This window comes from Rana temporaria, chromosome 5, assembly GCF_905171775.1.
Source record: "Rana temporaria chromosome 5, aRanTem1.1, whole genome shotgun sequence".
In the NCBI taxonomy this organism is placed as follows: domain Eukaryota; kingdom Metazoa; phylum Chordata; class Amphibia; order Anura; family Ranidae; genus Rana; species Rana temporaria.
In genome coordinates this window covers 53,225,796-53,250,268 of record NC_053493.1, presented here as the reverse complement: position 1 = coordinate 53,250,268, position 24,473 = coordinate 53,225,796, and the positions used below count along the sequence as shown (strand labels likewise).

General features: G+C 41.9%; 1 protein-coding gene across 2 annotated transcripts in view; it reads left to right on the top strand.

Annotated features, from left to right (window-relative positions):
* Positions 1 to 24,473, top strand: part of ODAD2 (outer dynein arm docking complex subunit 2) — a 234,072-nt gene that overhangs the window by 132,407 nt on the left and 77,192 nt on the right. For both annotated transcript variants that reach the window (XM_040352587.1, XM_040352586.1), the window contains exon 18: positions 10,506 to 10,620. In XM_040352587.1, the coding sequence (XP_040208521.1) occupies positions 10,506 to 10,620 (115 nt within the window). The remainder of the gene's footprint in view (positions 1 to 10,505; positions 10,621 to 24,473) is intronic.

The window sequence follows — 24,473 nt, the reverse complement described above, 5'->3', positions numbered from 1 at the left end:
ATATGTAGCGGCATGCTCTGTTTGTGCCCAAAGTAAGTCCCCTCGGCACCTTCCGTTGGGCCTGCTGCAACCCATAGCCACCGGGGAGCGTCCATGGTCACACCTGGGGATGGATTTCATTGTGGACCTCCCTGCATCCCGAGGCCATACGGTCATTCTCATGATTGTGGATCGGTTTTCCAAAATGTGCCACTGTGTTCCTCTCAAGAAGTTACCCTCTGCACAAGAGTTGGCCACGATTTTTGCCCGGGAGGTCTTCCGGTTGCACGGTTTGCCCAAAGAGATAGTGTCGGATCGGGGGAGTCAGTTTGTGTCCAGGTTCTGGCGCGCCTTTTGCTCCCAGTTGGGGATTCATCTCTCCTTCTCCTCGGCCTACCACCCTCAGTCCAATGGGGCCGCAGAACGATCCAATCAGGCCTTGGAGCAATTCCTTCGTTGCTATGTCTCCGATCACCAGGACAATTGGGTTGACCTCCTGCCTTGGGCTGAGTTTGCCAGGAACACGGCTGTGAACTCTTCCTCTGGGACGTCTCCCTTCATGGCCAATTATGGGTTCCAACCTGCCGTGTTACCGGAGGCATTCTCTCCCCAGGATATTCCGGCTGTGGAGGATCACCTTTCTGCTCTACGTGCTTCTTGGGTACAGATCCAGAGGTCCCTTGAGGTCTCTGCGCAGCGCCAGAAACTCCAGGCTGATCGCAGACGAGCGCCAGCTCCTTCCTACCAGGTCGGAGACCGTGTATGGTTGTCCACCCGCAACCTCAACCTTCGAGTGCCCACTCCCAAGCTGGCTCCTCGCTTTGTTGGTCCCTTCCGAGTGCTTCGCAGGGTAAACCCGGTAGCCTATGCCCTTGCGCTTCCACCTGGCATGCGGATCTCCAACGTGTTTCATGTCTCCCTGTTGAAGCCACTGGTGTGCAATCGCTTCACTTCCTCGGTTCCTCGGCCTCGTCCGGTCCAAGTGGGCAATCACGAGGAGTATGAGGTGAGAAATATCCTGGACTCACGCCTGGTTCGCGGTCGGGTGCAGTTTTTGGTCCACTGGCGTGGTTATGGTCCTGAGGAGCGTTCCTGGGTTCCCTCCGCAGATGTCCATGCTCCTGCCTTGCTCCGAGCCTTCCACGCACGCTTCCCTCAGAAACCGTTTTTTGCACCGCGGAGGAGGGGCCCTTGAGGGGGAGGTACTGTCATGGTCTTACCTCTCTCCTGTCCCCTTCGTTTGACATGTGCTGGCGGCCATCTTGGTTTCTAGGTCTCTTGTAGCCTCCCACCCTGCGGCTCCTCCTTCCCACTGGGAGGAGCTGGATACCTGGCTCACATATATAGGAGGTCTGTGACTTCAGTTCCTTGCTTGGTCCTCCTGTGTGCACATGCTTCTAAGACTGCTGCTGCTTCTGGTTCCGATCCTGGCTTCGTCTGACTTCTCTGCTGGTTCCTGATCCTGGCTTCGTCTGACTTCCCTGCTGGTTCCTGATCCTGGCTTCGTCTGACTACTCTTCTGGTTCCTGACCTCTGGTTTCACCATCCGTTGGACTTTTGCTTTACAGCTTGATTTTCAATAAAGCCTTCTTATTTTCACTTATCTCTTGTTGTACGTCTGGTTCATGGTTCCGTAACAATAGCCCAGTCTCTGGGGTCAGCAGGCCCCTCTGCATCCACCAAAGGACCTGGTTCATCAGGGCCTTTGCCAGTCTTCTCTGGTCCTCCTCCCCTTCATTTAAATCGTGGGCCAATGAGGCACTGAAGGCCTCTGTGGGGTTGAGGGGGGCCCTCATGATGGCGCTTGCCTCCTGTATCATGCGGAGGCTTGCCTCCTCCACAGGCCTCAACTGCCTCCTTCGGCCTGATGGCCTCACCTGGGGGGGAGAAGACTGGCTGGTGGTGGTTCTCCTGGCCGGGGGGACCTGCTGCAGGCCACTGGGCCCAGCCTCCTCCTGGCTGCCACTGACCCCGGCCTCCTCCTGGCTGCCACTGACCCCGGCCTCCTCCTGGCTGCCACTGACCCCGGCCTCCTCCTGGCTGACAGACACCTGAGGATCTGCCACCTCCTGGCTGATCTCTTCTTCCTGTGTGGAAAAAAAAAGGACATTTTTTACAATTTCGCTAAATAAAACCACACTCATTTTCATGTTTTTCGTTTAGTATTTTCTGTTCATTATTACTTGAATACACTCTACTTCTGACCCCTGCAGTTGTCATCCCTGACACCTATTTGTCTGTACACCTTTTTGTTTGCTTTTTCCCAGCTTGGCTTTTTTTTTACAATATCAAATCATTAATCCACCAAGAATTATTTACGCCAGAAATATAGAGGAAACTACTATACCTCCTCATCGAAGGGTGGCAGATCTGCATCTCTGTCAGCCAGGCCCTCTTCCTCCGACTCTGCAGGGCTGTGGTCATCTGGGGAAGGTCCGCTGGAAGGTAGCATGGAGGAAAGGTTGGAAGAAAGACTCGACATCGTTTTCCTGCCTTCCATTTCGTCCCGCAAAAAAGCCATCTGTTTATAATACCACAGTTTGGGTTCCTTTGCTTGTCTTGCTGCTGCTCCCGATTTTTTGCTTTTATTAGCTTTGTATGCTCTCCTGTATGTGCTTCTGAGGTTGGCAAGTTTATCCTTCACCATGTTGGCAGTGCATCCTGGCACCCAAGTTTGCATATAGTTTGCTAGCTCTTCTAGTGCTGCCGCTCGTACATCTTTATTGCAATATAATGCGTGTTTTGAATTCCACAGGATGGGCGTGTCCTGATATTTTTGAAGTAAGGGCTCTATAGCTTCCTTGGTTTGTAGTTGGTCCATTGAATTGTTTTAAAAATTATATTTCTTTTTGAGTCTAGATTCCAAAAACATAAACCACAGAAAAAAAATATTCAAAAGGATCAGCGTTGACCTTGATCTAATATGTGTCTTCAAATTTATTACCTATATCTAATTACAAACACAGTCTCTCTTGTTTAAACAATGATTGGCAGCTCGGCCGCATTGCTTGTACCAAACATTGATTTGCTAGATGCAGAGCCATTGTTAACATTGCAGTAAATATTTTTAATATAGAAAAATAAACAATGCTTACAAATGACAGTATTCATCTAGGCACTCTTTCATGTGTAAATTTCATGCCCCTGACAATGGATGACATAAAAGACACTTCCTAATGACCTCTGTACAACCAACACTTGAACAATACTTTGCCTGATCTGAATTCAAAAACTTGTCAATGAGGTACAGCATTGTTCACATCTCTATTTTGTGAGGTGTCCAAAAGCATTTGGATACCAAAATAACATTGTGGTACCCCATAGACAGAATAGCTTAAAAAGGGTGCAACCAACAGCCCAAACCCCCATCCCATGTGTCTACATTTTCAAGGCCTCTGCTGATCACATTTTTAATTTCCTTACCTTCCTGTCTCTCGCTCCTCGTTTCTCACGCTCGCCTAATTACCGCGTAAGATGCGTAATCACGGCGTGCACCTTTTAAACACTCCGCGTATTTATTAAACCCCGCCCTCGTCACCTTTGCGAGGCCCCTAATCAATGAGTTTAGGAAATATGGCGTTAACTGTGTATGTTCTGGATGCGATCGAAGATTCTCCGCGTAAACGACGTAAACACGTTGTTTGCATTCTCTACACTCCGCGTATGTATTAAACGCCGCCCTCTTCTCCGCCCATGGCGTAAGAATTCATCTTTTCCACGCCCATAATCTCTGTGGGAAAGGAAAGATGGCGATGTCACACGAGCGGGCACGATGCTCTCATGCCACAAGTGAAGGGACAGAGGCAGGGACGTCCCGATCAAGGCCAAGAAGATACAAAGCCACTAATATGCGGTTCCAGGAAATGGTGGAGTTAGTTTACATCATGCGAAAGAAGGACTATGATGGTGAATTAGGGCCATACAAGACCCCTAACCGCCGAAAGGCACATATTATGGACAAGGTGGCGAGGAGAATGCAGAGGATGTTTGGGATCACCAGGTCCAAGGAACAGCTGAGGAAACGATGGTCAGACTTAAAATTGAGGGAGCCACATCAGATGAAGAAAATACTTAAAATTCTGCGTAAAAGTAAGTAAATATATATTGGGGTTGGGGGGGGGGTGGGTGATTGTCTGCAATAATGTGTTGCCATGTATATTTCACCATCTGCCTCCTTGGCCTGCTTGTAATTTTAAAGACATGTTGTCATTTATTTTTTATGACATAAATACCTACATATTTACAAATAGTGTTCTTAGTAAACCACGTAACATCACATAGTTTCTCAGAAAGGCTCGGTTATTCCAGGAACAACACACCTGGACATGGCTCACTGGCCAAACACTTTGTTTGTAAACATTGTGTAAAAGCTAGTTCTAGAAAATAAAATTATGAGAATGGGAAAGGCAAACAGGATTCATTCTAAAAACAGTGGTAATAAAGCAGATGTTTTCACATCTGCAATGCAGAGCACCTGTGTCTCCCCAAACCAAAAAAGGGTTTTGGTAGGGTCTCCCAGAAATACTGTTTAGGGGGGACATCCATGTGTGTCACTTTGCTAAAAAGGGGCAGGATCAGAGCTTGCCATATAGAAGTAATTGCAAAATGTAGGTTTGGTGAAAGCTAAAAGTAACTAAATGAAAGCATCTTCTAAGCAATGTGTGCAATTTATGCTCTCCAATATCTGTGTGCTGATGAGTCTACATTTTTTTTTGTTTATTTCAGGGGAAAGAAGTCGCCAGCATTTGGAGGAGGCAGAGAGGGCCAGACAAGGCCAAAATCTGCCATCTCAACATGTGGAGGAGGAGGAGGATGTGGAAGGAGAAGAGGATGTGGAAGGAGAAGAGGATGTGGAAGGAGAAGAGGATGTGGAAGGAGAAGAGGATGTGGAAGGAGAGGAGGAAGGAAGAAAGGAGGAAGGAAGAGAGGAGGAAGAAGTAATTTTGGACTTAGAATTTATAGCAGATGAAGGGCAAGTGGCGGAAGAACAATTTGGCGAATTGAAAGAAGGTGGATTGATGGATGAAGGAGGAGTCCAAGATGATGGGGAAGTGGTGGAAGAAGGAGGAGTGATAGAAGATGATGGGGAGGTGGTGGAAGAAGGAGGAGTGATAGAAGATGTCGAAGAGGTGGAAAGGAGAAGCCCATCAGGTCAGTGTCACCCTAGCTTGATTAAAAAAAACATATGTAGATAGGCCTCATCGAAAAATAATGTTGTAAATGACAATTTTTTTTTTTTTTTTAGGGGAGGAGGATGGTGTGCCAATATTTTCACGTGCAAGTGCTGCTATAATTATTCAGCAGGTAATGGAGTGCAGCACTGAAATGCACAATATGCGTGAAAGGATGGTTGTCATGGAAGAGAATTTAACAAATGTCCTTTTGGAATGCTGCACGGAAATGGACAATATGCGGCAAAGAATGATGGTCATCGAATCTAATTTTAAAAATATTATTGACATGATGGGCCGTGTCAAAGACTGAAACACCCCCCGCCCATCCCCCGCCCCCACAAACATTTTTACTGTTTTAATAATGAATACGCCAAAATTTGAAGATACACACACAGTGTGCCAACATGTGCTATCTGCCATCACAGAATATCTAGTGTCTGTGCTTTGTGGGTCCAACCCCCTCCTCCATCCTCAAGTAGTTGAGAGGAAGGGTTTGCTCCCACAGAACACAGACCTTGATCACCCATGATGTCAGATAGCACATGTGGCCATTTGTCTGTTGAACCAATGACATTTGGCGAGTTTGCACTGAATGTGTGTATCTTCAAATTTTGGCGTGTTCCAGTGTGAAAGCACACCATGACTGACTGCTGTTGTGATTTTTTATATTTTTTGATTTGGATTTTGTTACTTTTTGACCATGTTGAACATTTTGGGATACTATAAAGTTTAGACCATAAAGAATAAACAACGCCAAAAAATAAAAAAGATATATATATAGAATTATAAATCTCTCTAATCACTGAATTTAGTGAAGTCGAGATTTGACTCCAAAATCTCCCAAAAAAATTTGCTTACTGAAAAACACACCAAAAAAAAATGCTTAAAAAAATATTGGTTTTTGTGCATAAAAAATATGCCGAAAAAAAAAAAAAAAAAGGCGGTAAACACCCCACCAAAAATAGTCTATATATATATATATATATGTAAACAATAAATCTAACTATATTTGATAAAAAAAAATGTGAACTTGTTAAAAAATGTATAATCTGCATAATATTTTTGGTTGAATTACCTGAAAAAAAAAAAAAAAAAAAAAAATTTTTTGTAGACTCCTAAGTACAAAAGCAGGGAGTAATGAAAAAAATATAAACTAATTTTTGGGGTCATGAACAAGCAAAAATTAAAATACTTGACCTCAAAATTTAAAAATGGAGTTGCTTCTTATTTCTAGACTCAATACCCTGTTTGTAGATGAGTGAATACTGTGCAAAATGTGGTTAGTTACTAAAAGTGGAGAAATCAATTATGCATTAAAATGGCAGAAGTTAGTTAGAGAACCAGGAAGACAGATAAAAAGAGAAAAAGCATTAATGACAAACAACTGTATAAAGTCCAATGGTCTAATTATTTTTTATTTGAGAGAATATTCCTTTCTTTGGGGGCCGAATTAGAAAGAAATATGATCTGGCATAGCAATGGCCCCCCGACCCATGAAGTACTCAACATATTTGTCGCGTACCTCACGAGCTGATTGGGGGGCCAAGCCAGCGCGACCAGTGTCCAGCCCGGGAAGGGGATCTGAGGGTAGTCTTGCCTCAGAACCGATGTCGGGTAGGTACGTCTGGGAGTGCCTGCGTAAAAAGTTGTGCAAAATGCAGCAGGCAAATACAACGGTGTCCAATTTATATTCCGCCAGATGTATCGATGTCCTGAACAGGCGGAACCGGTTGGTGAGTATCCCAAAGGCATTCTCGACTACCCTCCGAGCCCTGGCCAACCGAAAATTAAACACACTCCTCTCTGAGGTGAGGGTCCTCTGGGGAAAAGGCCGCATGAGGTGAGGACCAAGCCCGAAAGCCTCGTCCGCTAGGAACACAAACGGAAGTCCTTCCACATTATCTTCATCTGGTGGCAATGCCAGACCACCAGCTTGGAGACGATCATAGAAATCAGTCCGTGCGAACACTCCCCCATCAGACATCCGGCCATTCTTCCCCACGTCCACATATAGAAACTCATACTGTGCCGACACCACCGCCATCAACACAATACTATGATAACCCTTGTAATTATAATAGTAGGACCCCGAGCGGGGTGGGGGCACAATGCGGACGTGTTTCCCATCTATTGCTCCACCGCAGTTTGGAAAATCCCACCGCTGGGCAAATTGGGAAGCCACAGACTGCCATTCCTGTGGTGTGGAGGGTAGCTGTGGGGACAAACAAAAAAAGAGATTTAGTACTTTGTAACAAAAACATCCTACAAGCATCCTTGTGACAGTTCACAGTATTAAAATTGCATTTGAAAAATGTGCATGGAGAATTTGGGAAATGAAATATATAGGGCCACTTTATTAAGAGACTCCACAGCCCTCTGATGGGGACAATAAAAGTTTGAAGGGGGGGGGGGGACACAAAAACCAAAAAGTCCTGTTTTAAAAAATGGCAAGGTGGGTTTGTCCCTAGGATAGCATGCTGGACAGGTTAATATTGGGTAAGGGACAAATATGCAGGTAGGCCAAGAATAAAACATGTAAAGCTTATATCAACATGCATAGGGAGAAAAGGGAACGTTAGTTAAACACACAGCATATCTGGGAAATTAAAAAAAAAGTTAGTTGGCCACATTATTACAGCCAGGAAACTTACCTTAATATACTCCTCATGCATAACTTTGATGATGGCAGCACACGTGTCCGGTATGATGACCCCAAGCGCCTGCGGAGAGATGCCTGTCGAGAACTTGAGGTCCTGCAGGCTCCTCCCAGTCGCCAGGTACCGCAACGTGGCAATAAGCCTCTGCTCGGCCGTGATGGCTTGGCGCATCACAGTGTCCTGCCTCGTGATATAGGGGGACAGAAGATCCAGCAGACGGTTGAATACGGGGTCCGTCATGCGGAGAAAATTCCTAAAGTCATTAGGATTATTCTCCTGGAGTTCCCTAAGCAGAGGCATATGTGAGAACTGGTCACGCTGGCGCAACCAATTCTTGGTCCAGAAACGCCTCCGCCCCCTGTTTCTGGCCAAAGTACTGGACAAATGAACATATCCAGCAGCCATCCCATAAACAGCACCAACTCGCGAAAATTGACGCTGCTGCTCCATCATGGCTTCAAACCGGCCGGCTGGTCAGTCAAGAACACACTGAAACAGAAAGCACTCGCAAATCCAGCACTACCTGCGACAAACGCGTGACAAACAGATACGAGCGCACAGGATGCAACTGCTAAAGCAGAAACAACCTGCTAGCCTATAGCCGAATGACAACTACGTTACCGCAAGCACACGCACTGAACCCGTGAATACACGCTGTCAAAGCCTGGAGACCGAGAAGCGCGAATCAGCTCTAACCAAACCTTCACTAACACGAGCAAACCCGTAACTAGCAAAAGAGGAACAGAGGGCGGCGCCATTAAGTTTGGTCTTCCCCTTTATAGTGACGTCGTACGTAGTTTACGTGCACGCGTTCCGGTACGACGGTAATTTGGTCCGCTGGTGTGTACACGCCAGCGGAACAAAACACAAATCAGCCTTGTACGCCGGAAACTGTCGGGCAGACAGTTTCCAGCGCACAGATCCGGTCGTGAGTACAAGGCCTTTGGCTTTTCGATAACAGTGCTCACCACCATTAGATAGAAAAGGAAAACCTCTGTTTACTCCAAGGGTAAGCATGGAGGTTGTGGGCAACTGAATTCTTTTTTTTTTTGGAGGATTTTTCTTAGTAAGTCACTGATCCAGTAACCCCTGTAAAAGATAAGGAAAGTATAGTTTAGTTCAAGCAAACTGAAATTTGGGCTTTTTTGGAGCATCTACCATAAATAAATTGTCATGTGACTTTTACACTTTTATATACTTGCTCTTTATTATTTTTGTTATTGTGTTAAGTGTTATATATTAACCACTAGGGGAAATAGCACTTCTGATCACTCTTGTTTAAAGGGATCAGACTAATATATAAAATATTTTCAAGGAAGTCATAACTTAAAAAAAAAAAGCCACCAAACTTACCAATACTGAGAAACCTTCTGCCGAAATCTTCTAGAAAACCAACACTTCTAGCAATGTCAATGTCCTGGGTCCCCCACAGCTCTCACTGGTTCCACCCTCTGACCTCACCCCATTGCCACCATTGCCAGACACAGTGAAGTTCAGCAAGGAGGAACCAGTGAAAGCTGTAGGGCACCCAGGAGATTGACACTGTTGGATTTCAGCATAAGATTGCTCAGCATCAGAGCTGAGTTCTGGGCAGCAGGTGGGGCAATATGTACAGTCTATGGTTTGCTTGAAAATATTTTGAATAGTGACAGGTCACTTGAAGAACAGTTATAGATAGCCACAAAAGGAGTGCATTATTTGTCAATCAATTGTAAATTGTAAAATGAAGCACTACATTACAGGCTATGCATAGATAAAAGACTTCAACATTAGCGCATATTGATAAGAATACCTACATTAATCTCTTTTACATATTTATCTAAAAAATACACCAAACATTCTCTTTAGGAAAAAGCTAAAACCATGATCAAATGAAGCTGGAGGTATCTGAGGACTGGCATAAAATTAATGGTTTAAAGAAATAGATAAATCATGGTCGTAAATTGTACATTGCATGTTGCTTTTTTGTCCTATTAAATAAGCTTTTGTGTTACAAATGAGGTGATAAGCTAATGGCTTTATATCAATAACAAAAAAAATTCTATTATAAGTAATTCAATTGTAATGATTTGGATTTATGCTACTGAAAACTCTGTTACTAAAAACAAAAAAAAAATGTAATGCATTTAAGTAATTTATATACAGTATTGCCCTGTGGGCAATCAAAGTTAGTCAGTCTATAATAAAAAGTATTATTGATAACAGTAGTAGTAGTATTGGTGTTAGTGGTTCTTATAGCACCATCATATCCCATTGTGCTGTACGATGTAATACAAATAAGCATGAAAAACACAAATAGTACTAACATTGATAACAAAAGAGAGAGCCCTGCCCATACGAACTTACAACCTAGATAATATTAGTTAGTGATTTTTATAGAACCATCATATCCCATAGTGCTGTTCAAAGTATTGCGAATAAGCATAAATAATACAAATGTTATAAATATTGATAAGAGAGCCCTGCCCCTGCACCATTACTGCCTAGATAACTTTAAATTACACATATTTGCCATGTAACAAGTATTAATTTCTAACATTGGATATTTTGAGTGAATACTCAATATTAAATTAGCAGATACATACCAATTCTATAATATTTCTTAGTCACATATACGTGATTCTTTAAGGTTGGGTGTCTATGTTTCTACTTCTCTAATTAATGTTTATTTCTTCAATGCCTGACTGTGCGGCAGGGTAATTGACCGCTTAGATGGAGTACGTTTGCTGTGGTCGCTGCTGAAAAACCCTCATCCAGATGTTCAGGCAAGCGCAGCATGGGCCATCTGTCCGTGTATCGAGAACGCAAAGGTGAGAACACGTTATAATCCAGACGGCCTTTTTCACTTTCCTGCTTCTCAGATTGCTTGCTTACTAGTGGAAAATAAGTATGATTCATATAACACTACAGTCCTTAAACTATTTTAAGATTTTAAGATGCTTTTTGCCAGGCTGCATTTTTCTTATATCTGATATGAAATGCACAATCATAAATATTTTATGTGCTATAGGGAACTCAACAGAGAAAAATAAAAATCAATATCCTCCAACTAATACGATAGTTATAGCTTGTTCAGTAAAGTAGTGCAAAATGCATTAACTACCTATGAAATAATTTAAAAGTGTTGTTGACTAGCTCATTTATTTTATTTATATTTTATATTAAATCTATGCAAGCTGTTATAACATTGATTCCCTCTTATAAATTATAAATGATAAATTAACATGTTTTATCTTTTTCTTTCATTCTGGTATTATGTTAGCTTAATGCAACATAAAAAATAATCACTATTCAGACCTCCCTGCATATACTAAGGATTTGAACTGCTGTCAGTGCACTATGCATAACAGTGGATAGAGCAAGGGAGGGTTATAACCCTTGTCAGATTATTATTTTTTGGCATCTGTGTCCCATTGGGGATATTTCTCTTTACTTCCTGTCCCATAGCCAAGACAGGAAGTGATAAGAAATCTCTGCAATCACCATTGGAGGATCTCCCCTCTATTATTTTTTTGGGGACAACCCAAAATTTTTGATTTTCTTTTACTTTTGCTTTCAATAATGATGGTAAACAGGACAAATAGAGAGGGTGAATCTCCCTAAGACCCCTTCCACATGGGGACAGATCCGCTTTCAGTGGTCCGCCAGCTCTCCGCTGAGCCGGCGGATGACAGGTCCCTCTCTGCTCACTGAGCGGGGAGAGGCTTGTGCAGCGCCGCTGTCTCCTATGGAGAGATCGGACGAGAACGGACAGCATGTCCGTTTTCATCAGATCTCACCCGATCTGATCCACCATGGACGGATGGCGACATATCGCCATCCGTCTGATTTTAGCAGATTGGATCAGGTCGGATGTCAGCGGACATGTCTCCGCTGACATCCGATGCTCCATAGAGATGTATGGAGCGGCCGTTCAGGTCCACCGACAAAACTGACAGGTGGACCTGAACGGTGTGAAAGGGGCCTAATGGGCGTGCACACAGCAATACAAATCGAATAGATGTTCTAATCCCTCTCCACTATCCAAAATTTCCCAGAGAAAATCCCAAATTTTTGTCTTTAGTTACACATTAAGGTGTCTGGTAGCCAATATATTCTGTGTTAACCTCCCTGGCGGTATGATTATTTCAAATTTTAGGCGCTGAAAGCGGTACCATTATTTTGCAAGGAAATTTGGCGTTTTACATTGTAGGCCTGTAATTCTTACGAATAACTCACTTAAATCTGTCCAAACAAGAGTCTAGTAGACATCTCGGGTATGATAAAGTTTGAAAAACAAAATCATAAATTATAATATAATAAATAACTATAAATATTAATAACAAATAATAATATATTTATAATAAAAAATTATTCAATAATGTAATCAAATCAAAAACACTAAAATTTGCTCAGTTGCAGAATTGTCGCTGTCATTACTTTTATTTTTTTATGATGAATTTCCCCACAAATCACTATCCCTCAATTCTACAAGTGATTATAATTTGATATCGCTGTTTTCTAGCTGCTCTAAAACCACTTTTGACATAAAGGGACACTTTTTGGTTGCTATGGACAATCTCCAGTTTCCAGGCAGAAAGAACAGTTTTTATTATACAAAAGTATGTGTAGGGCACTGGGCAGACCACTAGGGACAAAGGGGGTGTGTATTTTTTACATACAGTACTGTAATCTATAAGGTTACAGTATACTGTATGTAATGTGTTTATTTACTTTTTTGAATTTGGTGCCGTTCTCCGCCCCTGTGCGTTGTAATGTCTCGGGGATACCGCTTTTGGTCCTGAAATCTTACCCCGAGCACAGAAATTATGTTACAGATAGAACCTGTATGTGCACTTCACTGGTACTGAATTATCCAATTTGTTTTGGTCAAAAAGCAAAAAAGACCTTAACCACATTTTTATTTTTTTATATTGAATAGAGAGTGACAAGGCAACATGTGTGCAACGCTATATTTTTTCCACCATTTAATACATACTACCATATAAAGTAATCTACTTGTACATTATTACAAATATACAAGCTACTCACAAACTCTGAGGCCCCGTACACACGACCAGTTTCCTCGGCAGAATTCAGCTTCCGACCGAGTTTCTGGCTGAATTCTGCAGAGAAACCCGGCCGTGTGTACACTTTCGGCCGAGGAAGCCGACGAGGAGCTCGGCGAGGAAATAGAGAACATGTTCTCTATTTCCTCGTTGTTCTATGGGAGCTCTCGTCCCGCCGAGCTCCTCGGCGGCTTCAGGGCTGAACTGGCCGAGGAACTCGATGTGTTTGGCACGTCGAGTTCCTCGGCCGTGTGTACGAGGCCTTACAAATGCTTTTTACTTGCTTTTCCTTTAGCCTATTGCTTATATTTGCTGTAAGCAGACAAATAAAATATTTCACTGCAACCTGTTATATTGCTTCTGGCGCCCCTCAAAGTAGAGGTAGAAAGCATATCCCTGTGAGCATGGGGTGCAGGCTTGTCCTGATACCAATCCAGAGGGCTAGTAAATGAAAAAGGATCGCCACTAGCCAGGTGCATAAACAATAGGGAAGGGCCTCATCCTACATGTGTGCACCAAACCACATACCCTGATGCATTTTGCCCCGCTCACCAGGGGCTTACTCATAGGGTCTATATATATCAAATATATAATATATATCAAATATTTCAGTGTACAGTTAAGAGGAACACCAAAGTAGCTATTCAATACCTATTTAGTTTCTCTAACAACGATTTCAGCTTAAAGGATCAGCACAGGTCAGTTAATCCACTGTCATATTATTATTTTTATTATTACACAGAATTAATATACCACCAACAGTTTGGTCAGTGCTTTACAAAATAAAGACAGTACAGTTACAATACAGTTTAAGACAAGAAGGTTAGGAAGGTTAGGGATTTCCAGAGGATGGGAGAGGCTCTGGAGAAGTCCCAGGCTAGTGACATTTTTCTTCTATGGAATTATAGGACAGGAAGACAGCCTTGTATTATCTTTACTTAAAATGCCACAATTATTGCAAACATTAATACCCTGCACTGATAATTTAATAATGTGAGTTTTTGCATCTAGCTGCAGTAAGGATAAGGTTTTATAGCCTTTGTGTACCTACCACCACAGGATGATTTACCCAGCACAGAAATATACAGATCTTAAAGTGTCTGGAGGCCTGACATTGCCTTTACTAGAAGCAGCACTATTTTGGGCTGTGGGGAAAAAATAAAAGATGTGGCTCAGCGACCCATCTTGACCACAGTGTCTCTGATTTTGGATGTTTTAGGATAGACACAATGGGTTTGATTTACTAAAACTGGTGCACTTAGAATCTGGTGCAGTTGTGGATGGTAGCCAATCAGCTTCTAACTTCAGCTTGTTCAATCAACTTTTGGCAATAAAACCTGGAAACTGATTGGTTTCTATGCAAAGCTGCAGCAGATTTTGCACTCTCCAGTTTTTATACCATTTCATCATGATTTTGTAAATATTCTCCTATAGTACAAGTGAAATTGGCATTTTCCCATATATCTGGCCAGTCCTCTGGTAAAAGGTGAGAGCAGAACTCCTTTTCTCAAAGGTCCATGTATAGATGACGCAGAGAATGAGTAGTAGAGTCAGGTGATGATAAAGGATGTCTATATGTCTGAAAATCAAACATTTTTGTATATAACTCAGCAAACATAGATCTGCAAGGTAGGTCATGGTAATTTCAAAGCTGTGATGACTGACAGTAGGTAATGAAATGTAGATATAGGAAGGTCCATTAATTCCCCAGAGCACATTTTAACCACATGCCGACCAGCCGCCGTCGTTTTACGGCGGCAGGTCGGCTCCTCTGCACGAGACCACGTAATATAACGTCGGCTCTCGCGCAGGCCACTACCCCCGACCCCCATGCGCGTGCCCGGCGGGCGCGATCACCGCCGGGCACCCGCGATTGCTCGTTACAGAGCGGGGACCGGGAGCTGTGTGTGTAAACACACAGCTCCCGGTCCTGTCAGGGAGAGGAATGCTGATCTTCTGTTCATACAGTGTATGAACAGAAGATCAGTCATTTCCCCAAGTGAGGCCAACCCCCTACAGTTAGAACACACCCAGGGAACATACTTAACCCCTTCCCCGCCCCCTAGTGTTAACCCCTTCACTGCCAGTGGCATTTTTATAGTAATCCAATGCATTTTTATAGCACTGATCGCTATAAAAATGCCAATGGTCCCAAAAATGTGTCCAAAGTGTCCGCCATTATGTCGCAGTACCGAAAAAAAATCTCTGATCGCCGCCATTACTAGTAAAAAAAAAAAAAATTAATAAAAATGCCATAAAAATACCCCCTATTTTGTAAACGCTATAACTTTTGCACAAACCAATCAATAAACGCTTATTGCGATTTTTTTTTACAAAAAATATGTAGAAGAATATGTATTGACCTAAACTGAGGAAAAAAATGTTTTTTATATATTTTTGGGGGATATTTATTATAGCAAAAAGTAAAAAATATAATTTTTTTTCAAAATTGTCGCTCAATTTTTGTTTATAGCGCAAAAACTAAAAACCCGCAGAGGTGATCAAATACCACCAAAAGAAAGCTCTATTTCTGGGGGGAAAAAAATGCCAATTTTGTTTGGGAGCCACGTCGCACGACCGTGCAATTGTCAGTTAAAGCGACGCAGTGCCGAATCGCAAAAAGTGCTCTGGTCTTTGACCAGCAATATGGTCCGGGGGTTAAGTGGTTAAGATAACCATAGTCAAAAAGAGAATAAGGCTGGCTTCACACTGAAGCGTCAGCCGCGGTGACGGTATAGCCGCGCTATTTGTAGCGCGGCTATACCATCGTTTTTACCGCGATATTCGGCCGCTAGCGGTGAGGTTTTAACCCCCGCTAGCGGCCGAAAAAGCGTTAATACCGCCCGCGTTGCGGCGGTATTACAGCGGTATTACCGCACTTTCCCATTGATTTCAATGGGAAGCCGCGGTATAGGAGCGGTGAACACACCGCTCCTATACCGCGGTAAAGAAGCGGCTAGCAGGACTTTTGGAGCGTTCCTGCTAGCGCGCCGCTTCAGTGTGAAAGCATTCGGGCTTTCACATTGAAGAGTACAGGGCATGATTTTTCATGCGGTATAGCAGCGCTATTTTTAGCGCTGTACCGCATGAAAAACGTCCCAATGTGAAAGGGGCCTAAGAGACAGGATTGAGTGCAATATCATAAAATACACTCAATGAAATACCCAGTGTAGGCAATAGGTAGAACCCTTACTACAGTACTTGCAACATCTGAGTCACCTGCTACTGGGGTGCAAACTGAAAGGGTGGTTTGAAAATGCCAATTCTTAACACCATAGGACCATACATGTGATAACTGTACAGTGTTCTGTTCAAGTGGAGAAGGTGACCTAGAAGACCGCAATAAATAACTTAAGTACAAATAACAAAAGTACAAATTCAATTTGAGTCCAACAAGCCCAAGGTGATATCTCTGGCAAACCAATTTGTTGATGAAGGTAAGCTGCATAATAATACCCAAGATAATTGGAGACTGGGAAACCTCCTTGGGTAGCATGAGCTTGAAAGTTTTTGCGACCTATTCTAGATCTCTTATGGTGCCAAATGAACTTATACATCGCTGTAGAGTAGCAATGATATAGCAATTTCAACAAAATAATTATTTTAAAAGAGATCATTCTCCCTACCTATAACATTTGGTATAGGAATCCCATTTTAAAAGATTCTGGCGGAATCTAGCAAACAAAAGAGAAAAATTATGTTGATATAAAGTACGATAAGACATGATAAATATCTCAAGAAATTTGGCCATTTAGGTTGGTGTTGACATATAATAGAACATCAACCACAAAAAGAGAAATTTAATGCTGCAAGTCCTGAACAGTAATGGCATTTTTATTAGCATTAAGGTCTTCTCTGGGAACAAGTAGTTCAATAGATAGCAAATACAGGCATACCTCACTTTTAAGTACACAATGGGGTTTATTTACTAAAGCTGTAAAGCGCAAAATCGGCCCACTTCTGCATAGAAACCAATGAGCTTCTAATCCCAGCTTGTTCAATTAAGCCTGGCAATAAAACCTGGAAGCTCATTGGTTTCTGTGCAGAAGTGAGCCTGATTTTGCGCTTTCCAGCTTTAGTAAATAAACCCCATTGTGTACTTAAAAGTGGGGTATGCCTGTAATAGGAGGGAAGGCAGCCCTGGTGGGTTCCATTGGAGATTTCGAAAGGTCTATTGATACCAAATGAGATCCAGTGAAGATGGGGTAGAGTACAATCCTCCCAGAGATTTTATACCTCCCCCATTTGGAAATGCAGTTTCACTTTTACGTTCCCTTTCCTACCCCCACTCTGCAGCAAGAAAGTGAACTAAAAGCACCACTGATAAGCTGGTGTGCTGCTTCTCTTGCCCCCTCTCTGAGCTTTGCTGTACATGGGCTGCAAAAGGCTGCAAAATGTACATACACTGTACATTGAAAGATGTATTAATGATTATAGCACTGCTTTGTGTCTTTTATTTATGCCTGGAGTTCAGCCTTAATGCATAAATGTTCTCTGTAGAGATAAGTGGAATGGTTTGGTCAATATTTTTGACCTAATATGGCCATGTTGCAATTTTAGGCCAATAATATCATGGGCATCTGCTCTCCTTTGCTTATGTGCAGCTGTGGGGCAGGGAATACCCAAGCTGCAGCTAATTGGGCCAATGGGGATGCAATCATGTCACAACTTCCTACAGATTTTGCTGAACTGGGTTTGGACTGAGTTCGGACCAAACCCAACTCATCTTTAGCCCTGGTTCACACTGGGTACGATTTGGAACGATTTGAGATGCGATTTGACATGTCAAATTGCATCTCAAATCGGCGGCAATTGTCGGGCAATGGCACTGTCCTAATCAGTGCGACGCCGCATCTGCGATTTCAAAAAGTAGTTCCTGTACTACTTTTTGCGATTTCGGGCCGCGATTGACATTAAATTGAGGCCGAAATCGCGGCAAATCGCGGCAAAATCGCGCGATTTTGAATTCGCAGCAGTGTGAACCTAGGCTTAATGTCAATTAATTGGATTTGTTTATAAAGCTATGTCACTTACAGCTGTCACTGCACTTAATGTGAACCTAAAAAAGAAACAATTTTCAGCAGTCATCATTTTCCAGCTAACAATGGGCTGTTTTTTACAAAAGAACAAATTCCAGGATAGATTAAAGATGCCTTCCTAACCCTCAGTAGCCATTTAAAGCACATTGCACCCTTTAAAACCATTATTGTCTCCAACGTATTTCATAAAAATTGTGACATTTCACCAGAATGTCCTGATTTTAGTCAAACTTTTAGCAAAGCAAAAACTCATTTTCACTTATCCCTAGTACTCTATAAAAACTAAGAGTTGGTTTACAACTGTCTAGCTGGTTTGGAGCCAATGCTGTATTCACTTTTCCGACACTCCGAACACTAAAACAGAATGGTCAGACATTGTTCTTTACAGGAGGAACTATGGAGTCTCTATCAGGTTGGACATTTTTCAACCAGCCGGACAAAAAACCCACCCAGAATTCTGTCTTCTTCTGGAATATAATGCTTGCCTCCAATGTTAGCTTTATGGGTGCTGGTGATCCAAATCATCCTAGTACAGGCATAGCAATGTAAAGAAGGTTATATAGTATGAAAAGATACATCTTTATGTTTACAGTCTGGCAATACATTAGGTAACTATTGCAGCCATGCATACTTATCATTAACTCTGTAGTTTTCATGTGAATATTAAATGCTAAGTTCACATACATTTATTATTTTTTCCCACAGGAGTCTGCAAAGCATTGCACCCGTGATCAGTGGACTGCGGGTGTAATATCAAGCTCCTGCAGACAAGCCCTACAGCTTTCAGCCCATACCTCTGTACAGGCTGTCAGTTTGAAAACTGCAAGGTTTGTGAATACTGCAAGGGCATTTATCAGGGCCCTCGCAGTTGAGAACTACAAGCCGCCTGCCACGGTGGAAGACGGGTCCTTTAGGTCTCTCATTCACAGATGCGCTGTTTTTAAAATGTGACAGTGGGAGCAGGGAGAGGATTTCCCAGCCGCTGTCACAGGATTGGGGGGGGGGGTGAAAACATGTGCTGAAGCGTGTTACAATATGGGAGTAACATGCACCAAAAGGTGAACTTATCCTTTAAACTCACTGAACTTTCTGTTACAATATCCTGTTTGATGCCTTCACATTTGCTTTATTTGGCATTTGTCTAATTTGACTTTGGCTATCTGTCTGCCTTGATGTCAGGAACAACCTTAAGGAGGAGATTGACAGGGCAACCTCATGGAACTTGATTAAATTAGTAGGGTTATCTAAATATGATTTTATCAACAAAATCACCCTATATATACTGTATATATAGTATATAGGGAAAATAGACTGTTCACTTTGCAAGGGAAATTGTCCCAAAGCTTAGTGCAGGGGTAGGCAACCTTTCAGAGGTTGAGATCTACCTGGAAAACATGGAGAAAATCAAAAGGGGTGCCCTTTAAAAAAAAAAAAAACAAGCGCCCAATAAAAACAAAGCATAGTGTCCTGTGACCCCCCCCCCACTCCCACTAGTGTCCCCCACTCTCCTTCACATCCTTTGTCCCCGTCACACCTCCACTGAAGTGTTCTCGGTGCCCCCCCCCAAACTGTTTCCTCTGTCCCCTTCATCCCCCACTGTAGTGTCCTCTGCCTTTCCCAATGCAATGTCATCTGTCCCCTACACTTATCCTTCCCACCCACTGTAGTGTCCTCTGCCCCCCCCCCCCCAAATAGTATGTCCTCTGTCCCCTTCACATCCCATCCCCCAGTGCAGTGTCCTCTGTCTCCTTTACATCTCTCTACCCCCACTTTAGTGCCCTCTGCCCCCCCTCCCAATGCAATGTCCTCTGTCCCCCACACGCCCCTCCCCCTACTGTAGTGTTCTCTGTTCCCTTCACACCAGGGTGTGGGTAGCACTCTCCTACCTTACACTGGTGTATAGCAGAGCGGAGAGCAGGAAGTATGGCAAACTATTTACATTAACCAGCTGGTGATTGGTAACTAGGACCGTCCGGGAACCAGTCACCTGTCGGTTATTGTGAAAGTTAATTCCATCAGCTGCTGCCCCTGCCCTCTATCCAGTACTGTGACTCTTCCCCTCTCCGCTTTGCAGTGAAGATGAGCGTGGGGGAGGCTGGAGCATAGGCTGTGTGCAGGGCTGTGTTCCTGATTGCCCCTGGTGCTCCCTGCAGTCGATGGGTCAGTTGGGATCGACCACTTGCCAACCCCCGACTTAGTGAATGAGGTGAATCTCTGTTGACTTTCTTCATCCAATCACATGCAAGCAAAAATGCTGTTTTTTTATTTTCCTTGCACGTAATTGGGTATTCTTTGCACAGTGAAACTTTACCACATTCACCAAGCTCTGGGGAAAATTCCTTTGCAAAGTGCAGCTGCTCTTGCAAAGTGAACAGTTTATTTGCCTTTAGTAAATCCACCCCATTGCATCTGTGAACATTTTCATTTATCCAGTTTGTGGTATATATCTAGTAGTAGTTGGTCACATTCATCTGGACTTATTCTGTATTGTTGAAGGTGTTTTGGTAGCTTATCCAAGTCACTTTTTCAGTTCTAATGAGTGAAGATACCTCGATGTCTTTATGACACTTATTGCATTTGAAGAAGGGAACGAAGATGACAAATGGTTCATAGGAAATGTGAAAGAGGCCATCTACATCGAAATGCAACAACCATCCCTAAATAGGGGTGAGGGCCTCAAACACCATCTCTTTTCCACATATAATTCTATTTTAACATTTCTACACTGGTAATTTGACAATTCGTATCTGTAGCCATGTCAATCAAGGAACTAACACTTATAAATATAACATATATATATTTATAGAACTACAGTATATTTATAGATATAAAACTTATCTTCCTGACATTCATTGGAACTCGAGAAGTGGCTTGGATAAACTATGAAACATCTTTAACATTACAGAACAAGTCAATCTGAATGTGACTACTACTAGCTATATAGAGATTGTGTTTGGGTGGCATTTACACCCTAACATCTGTAAATAAGTGAAATTGAACTTCAGTGCTGTTTTATATTATTAGCTATAATATGCCCACAGTTTACTTTACATTTAATTGCAATGCTTGAGGAAGACAATATTTCACACATTGCTGTAATTAAAGAAATAAAAGCATGACAATCCTATTTTTAAAAATGAAGCCATCAGATTTTTTAAATATATATATATATAACATTGTTAGGCATGTTAATTATTCTTTTTCTGTAGCCAACATATTGTGTTTTTTATTATAAATCTGCCTAAAGACATATAAAATCTACAGTAATGATGGAAAACTGGTCATTTGTAAGAATTCATTTAAACTAATAGCCCACATGTGTAAAATATATATCTACACTAATAGATTAAATACATGTGCCACATTGGTGCCCGTATCCAAGGCTGCTTTGCTTTGCCAAACCTCAACTTCTGGGTTTGTATGAACAATGACAAAGATCTAGAGACTGACCCATAGAACCTGTGGAGGAGCATTCCAACATTCAATGTTTTCTTTTTCTGATTCCCATGCATTTGATTGGATATTTGAAGTAAATAAAAATGTTGCTTGGGACCGTATTATTTCTTTAGAAGATCAAGCATTTAGTATTAATCCTATGTTCTATACAGGGTGTCGTGTCAAAAAGCGCTGTGCAACTATGAAACACGTTCTACTCTTTGTCAGCACACAGCAAGGCAATAACTTGGTGTGACTTGAAACCATAGGACATAATGCAAATTGCCTTGTTCTTGTGGTACACACAGCTGGTGTAATGAACTCTTACCAACCTTTAACGTTTACATAATTACATAATAGGTGAGGTTGAAAAGACACAAGTCCATCAAGTCCAACCTATGTGTGTGATTATATGTCAGTACAGGCATACCCCACTTTTAAGTACACAATGGGGTTTATTTACTAAAGCTCAAAAGCGCAAATCAGGCTCACTTCTGCACAGAAACCAATGAGCTTCTAACCCCAGCTTGTTCAATTTAGCTTTTGTAATAAAACCTGGAAGCTCATTGGTTTTTATGCAGAAGTGAGCCTGATTTTGCGCTTTCCAGCTTTAGCAAAAAAAAAACATTGTGTACTTAAAAGTGGGGTATGCCTGTATTACATTGTATATCCCTGTATGTTGTGGTTGTTCAGGTGCTTATCTAATTGTTTTTTTAAACTATTGATGCCCGATGAAACCACTGCATCCTTGCTGCTACGTAGAACCCTTTACGTAGTTTAAGATTAAACCTCTTTTCTTCTAATTTTAATGAGTGGTCACGAGTCTTGTTAAACTCCCTTACGCAAAAAAGTTTTATCCCTATTGTGGGGTCACCAGTATGGTATTTGTAAATTGAAATTATATCCCCTCTTAAGCGTCTCTTCTCCAGAGAGAATAAGTTCAGTGCTCACAACCTTTCCTCATAACTTGATTCAAAAAAAGGGGAGGACAAGAAGAAGAGAAGAAAGGGGAGGGGAAAAAGTAAGAAAAGCAAGAGAAAAAGAGTGATTGGATAGATAAAAAGAAAAGAGGGGAAGAAAACGAAAAAGTAGAAGAAAACGTATGGGTAGCACTCACATGGGCCGCATCTGTAAAGTATTAAAGAGGAAGCAATATCTAACGAGTGGACATTGATGGTCAGACTTTCAGGCCAAGGAAGTAGATTTAAAAAGTTCAATTTAATAGCATATAAATACAAAACAATAATACAAAATAATATTACAAAAAATTATTATTATTAGCCACTGTATATTCCTCAGAAGTCGCCAACGCACGTTTCGCCGTGGGGCTTCTTCAGGACGAAGACGAGGAATGCATGTTTAGCAGAAAAACAGATTTTTATCTGTAATGATACAGTGTAAAGGGTTAATAACATATATATAAAAAGGAAAAATTAATTAAAAAAATGAATATCTTAATGTATAATTACATGACAGATGGTCCTTCAGCGGAAATATCCATGAGGCACATATGATACACAGTAAACGACAGCACACGTCGAAAGTGAAGTTTTGGCAGGAATTTTCACACACCACACCAGGGATATCTCGGTAACGGCAGCAGCTGCTGCCACAACCGAGTTATCCATCTTTTCTTTGAGCGGTCCTGTAAACAATAACGGTGGTCTCCGCGGCAGATTCGCTGCAAGATCACCTGTTATCGGCAGTTGGAGAGGGGCCCCCCTCCCGCCGCTCTCCCGCGCCCTCCGACGCTTATCGGAGCCGTCGGCAGCGGCGGAGGCGATCGGGTCCTTTCCTCTCCTCGGCTGGGATACGAGTGAGGGCAAGATGGCCCCCAGCCATCCCCATAGCATAGCAGGGCGGAAGTGACGTCAAAACGTCACTTCCGCCCATGCTTCTTAAAGCAATATTGTCATTTTTTTTTTTTTTAAATGTTTTTGCATTTAAGTCTAAATATGGGATCTGAGGTCTTTTTGACCCCAGATCTCATATTTAAGAGGACCTGTCATGCTTTTTTCTATTACAAGGGATGTTTACATTCCTTGTAATAGGAATAAAAGTGACCCATTTTTTTTTTGTGTAAAAATGTATAAAATAAATAAAAATAAATAAGAAAACAAAACAATTTTTTTTTAAAGCGCCCTGTCCCGACGAGCTTGCGCGCAGAAGTGAAAGCATAGGTGAGTAGCTCCCACATATGAAAGTGGTGTTCAAACCACACAAGTGAGGTATCACCGCGATTGTTAGAGCGAGAGCAATAATTCTAGCCCTAGACCTTCTCTGTAACTCTGCAACCTTTAGAATTTTTTAAACGTCGCCTATGGAGATTTTTAAGGTTAAAAGTTTGGCGCCATTCCACAAGCGGGCGCAATTTTGAAGCGTGACATGTTTGGTATCATTTTACTCAGCGTAACAGTATCTTTCACAATATAAAAATTAGGCTAACTTTACTGTTGTCTTATTTTTTTATTCAAAAAAGTAAATTTTTTCCAAAAAAAGTGCGCTTGTAAGACCACTGAGCAAATACGGTGTGACAAAAAGTATTGCAATGACCGCTATTTTATTCTCTAGGGTGTTAGAAAAAATATATATATAATGTTTGGGGGTTTTAAGTAATTTTCTAGCAAAAAAAACTATTTTTATCTTGTAAACACCAAATCTGAAAAACAGCCAAGGTCCTTAAGTTGTTAACTTACGAAAATTCTTCTATGACAGAATGCAATTTCTGAAGTGATGTAATGTATTGTATAGTATAGTAATGTATTCTTTAATTTCTGAGCATGCACAGTTTTGTTCTTCCTATTTTTTTGGATGAAAACTGTACTGATTAAACAAAAATCGTACAATCTGATGTCACGTGAGAAAAATGTTTGTGTCTGTCCCTTCGGATAATTTCGGATAAATTGTTGTGATTGGTTCTCAGGAGCTGTGTTCCAATGATCAGATTATAGTATAATCGATTGGAAAGCTGTATTTTTCAATTGATTTTCTGATCGTGTGTACCATTATTTTGCAAGGAAATTTGGCATTTTACATTGTAGGCCTGTAATTCTTAGGAATAACTCACTTAAATCTGTCCAAACAAGAGTCTAGTAGACATCCAGGGTATGATAAAGTTTGAAACACAAAATCATAAATTAT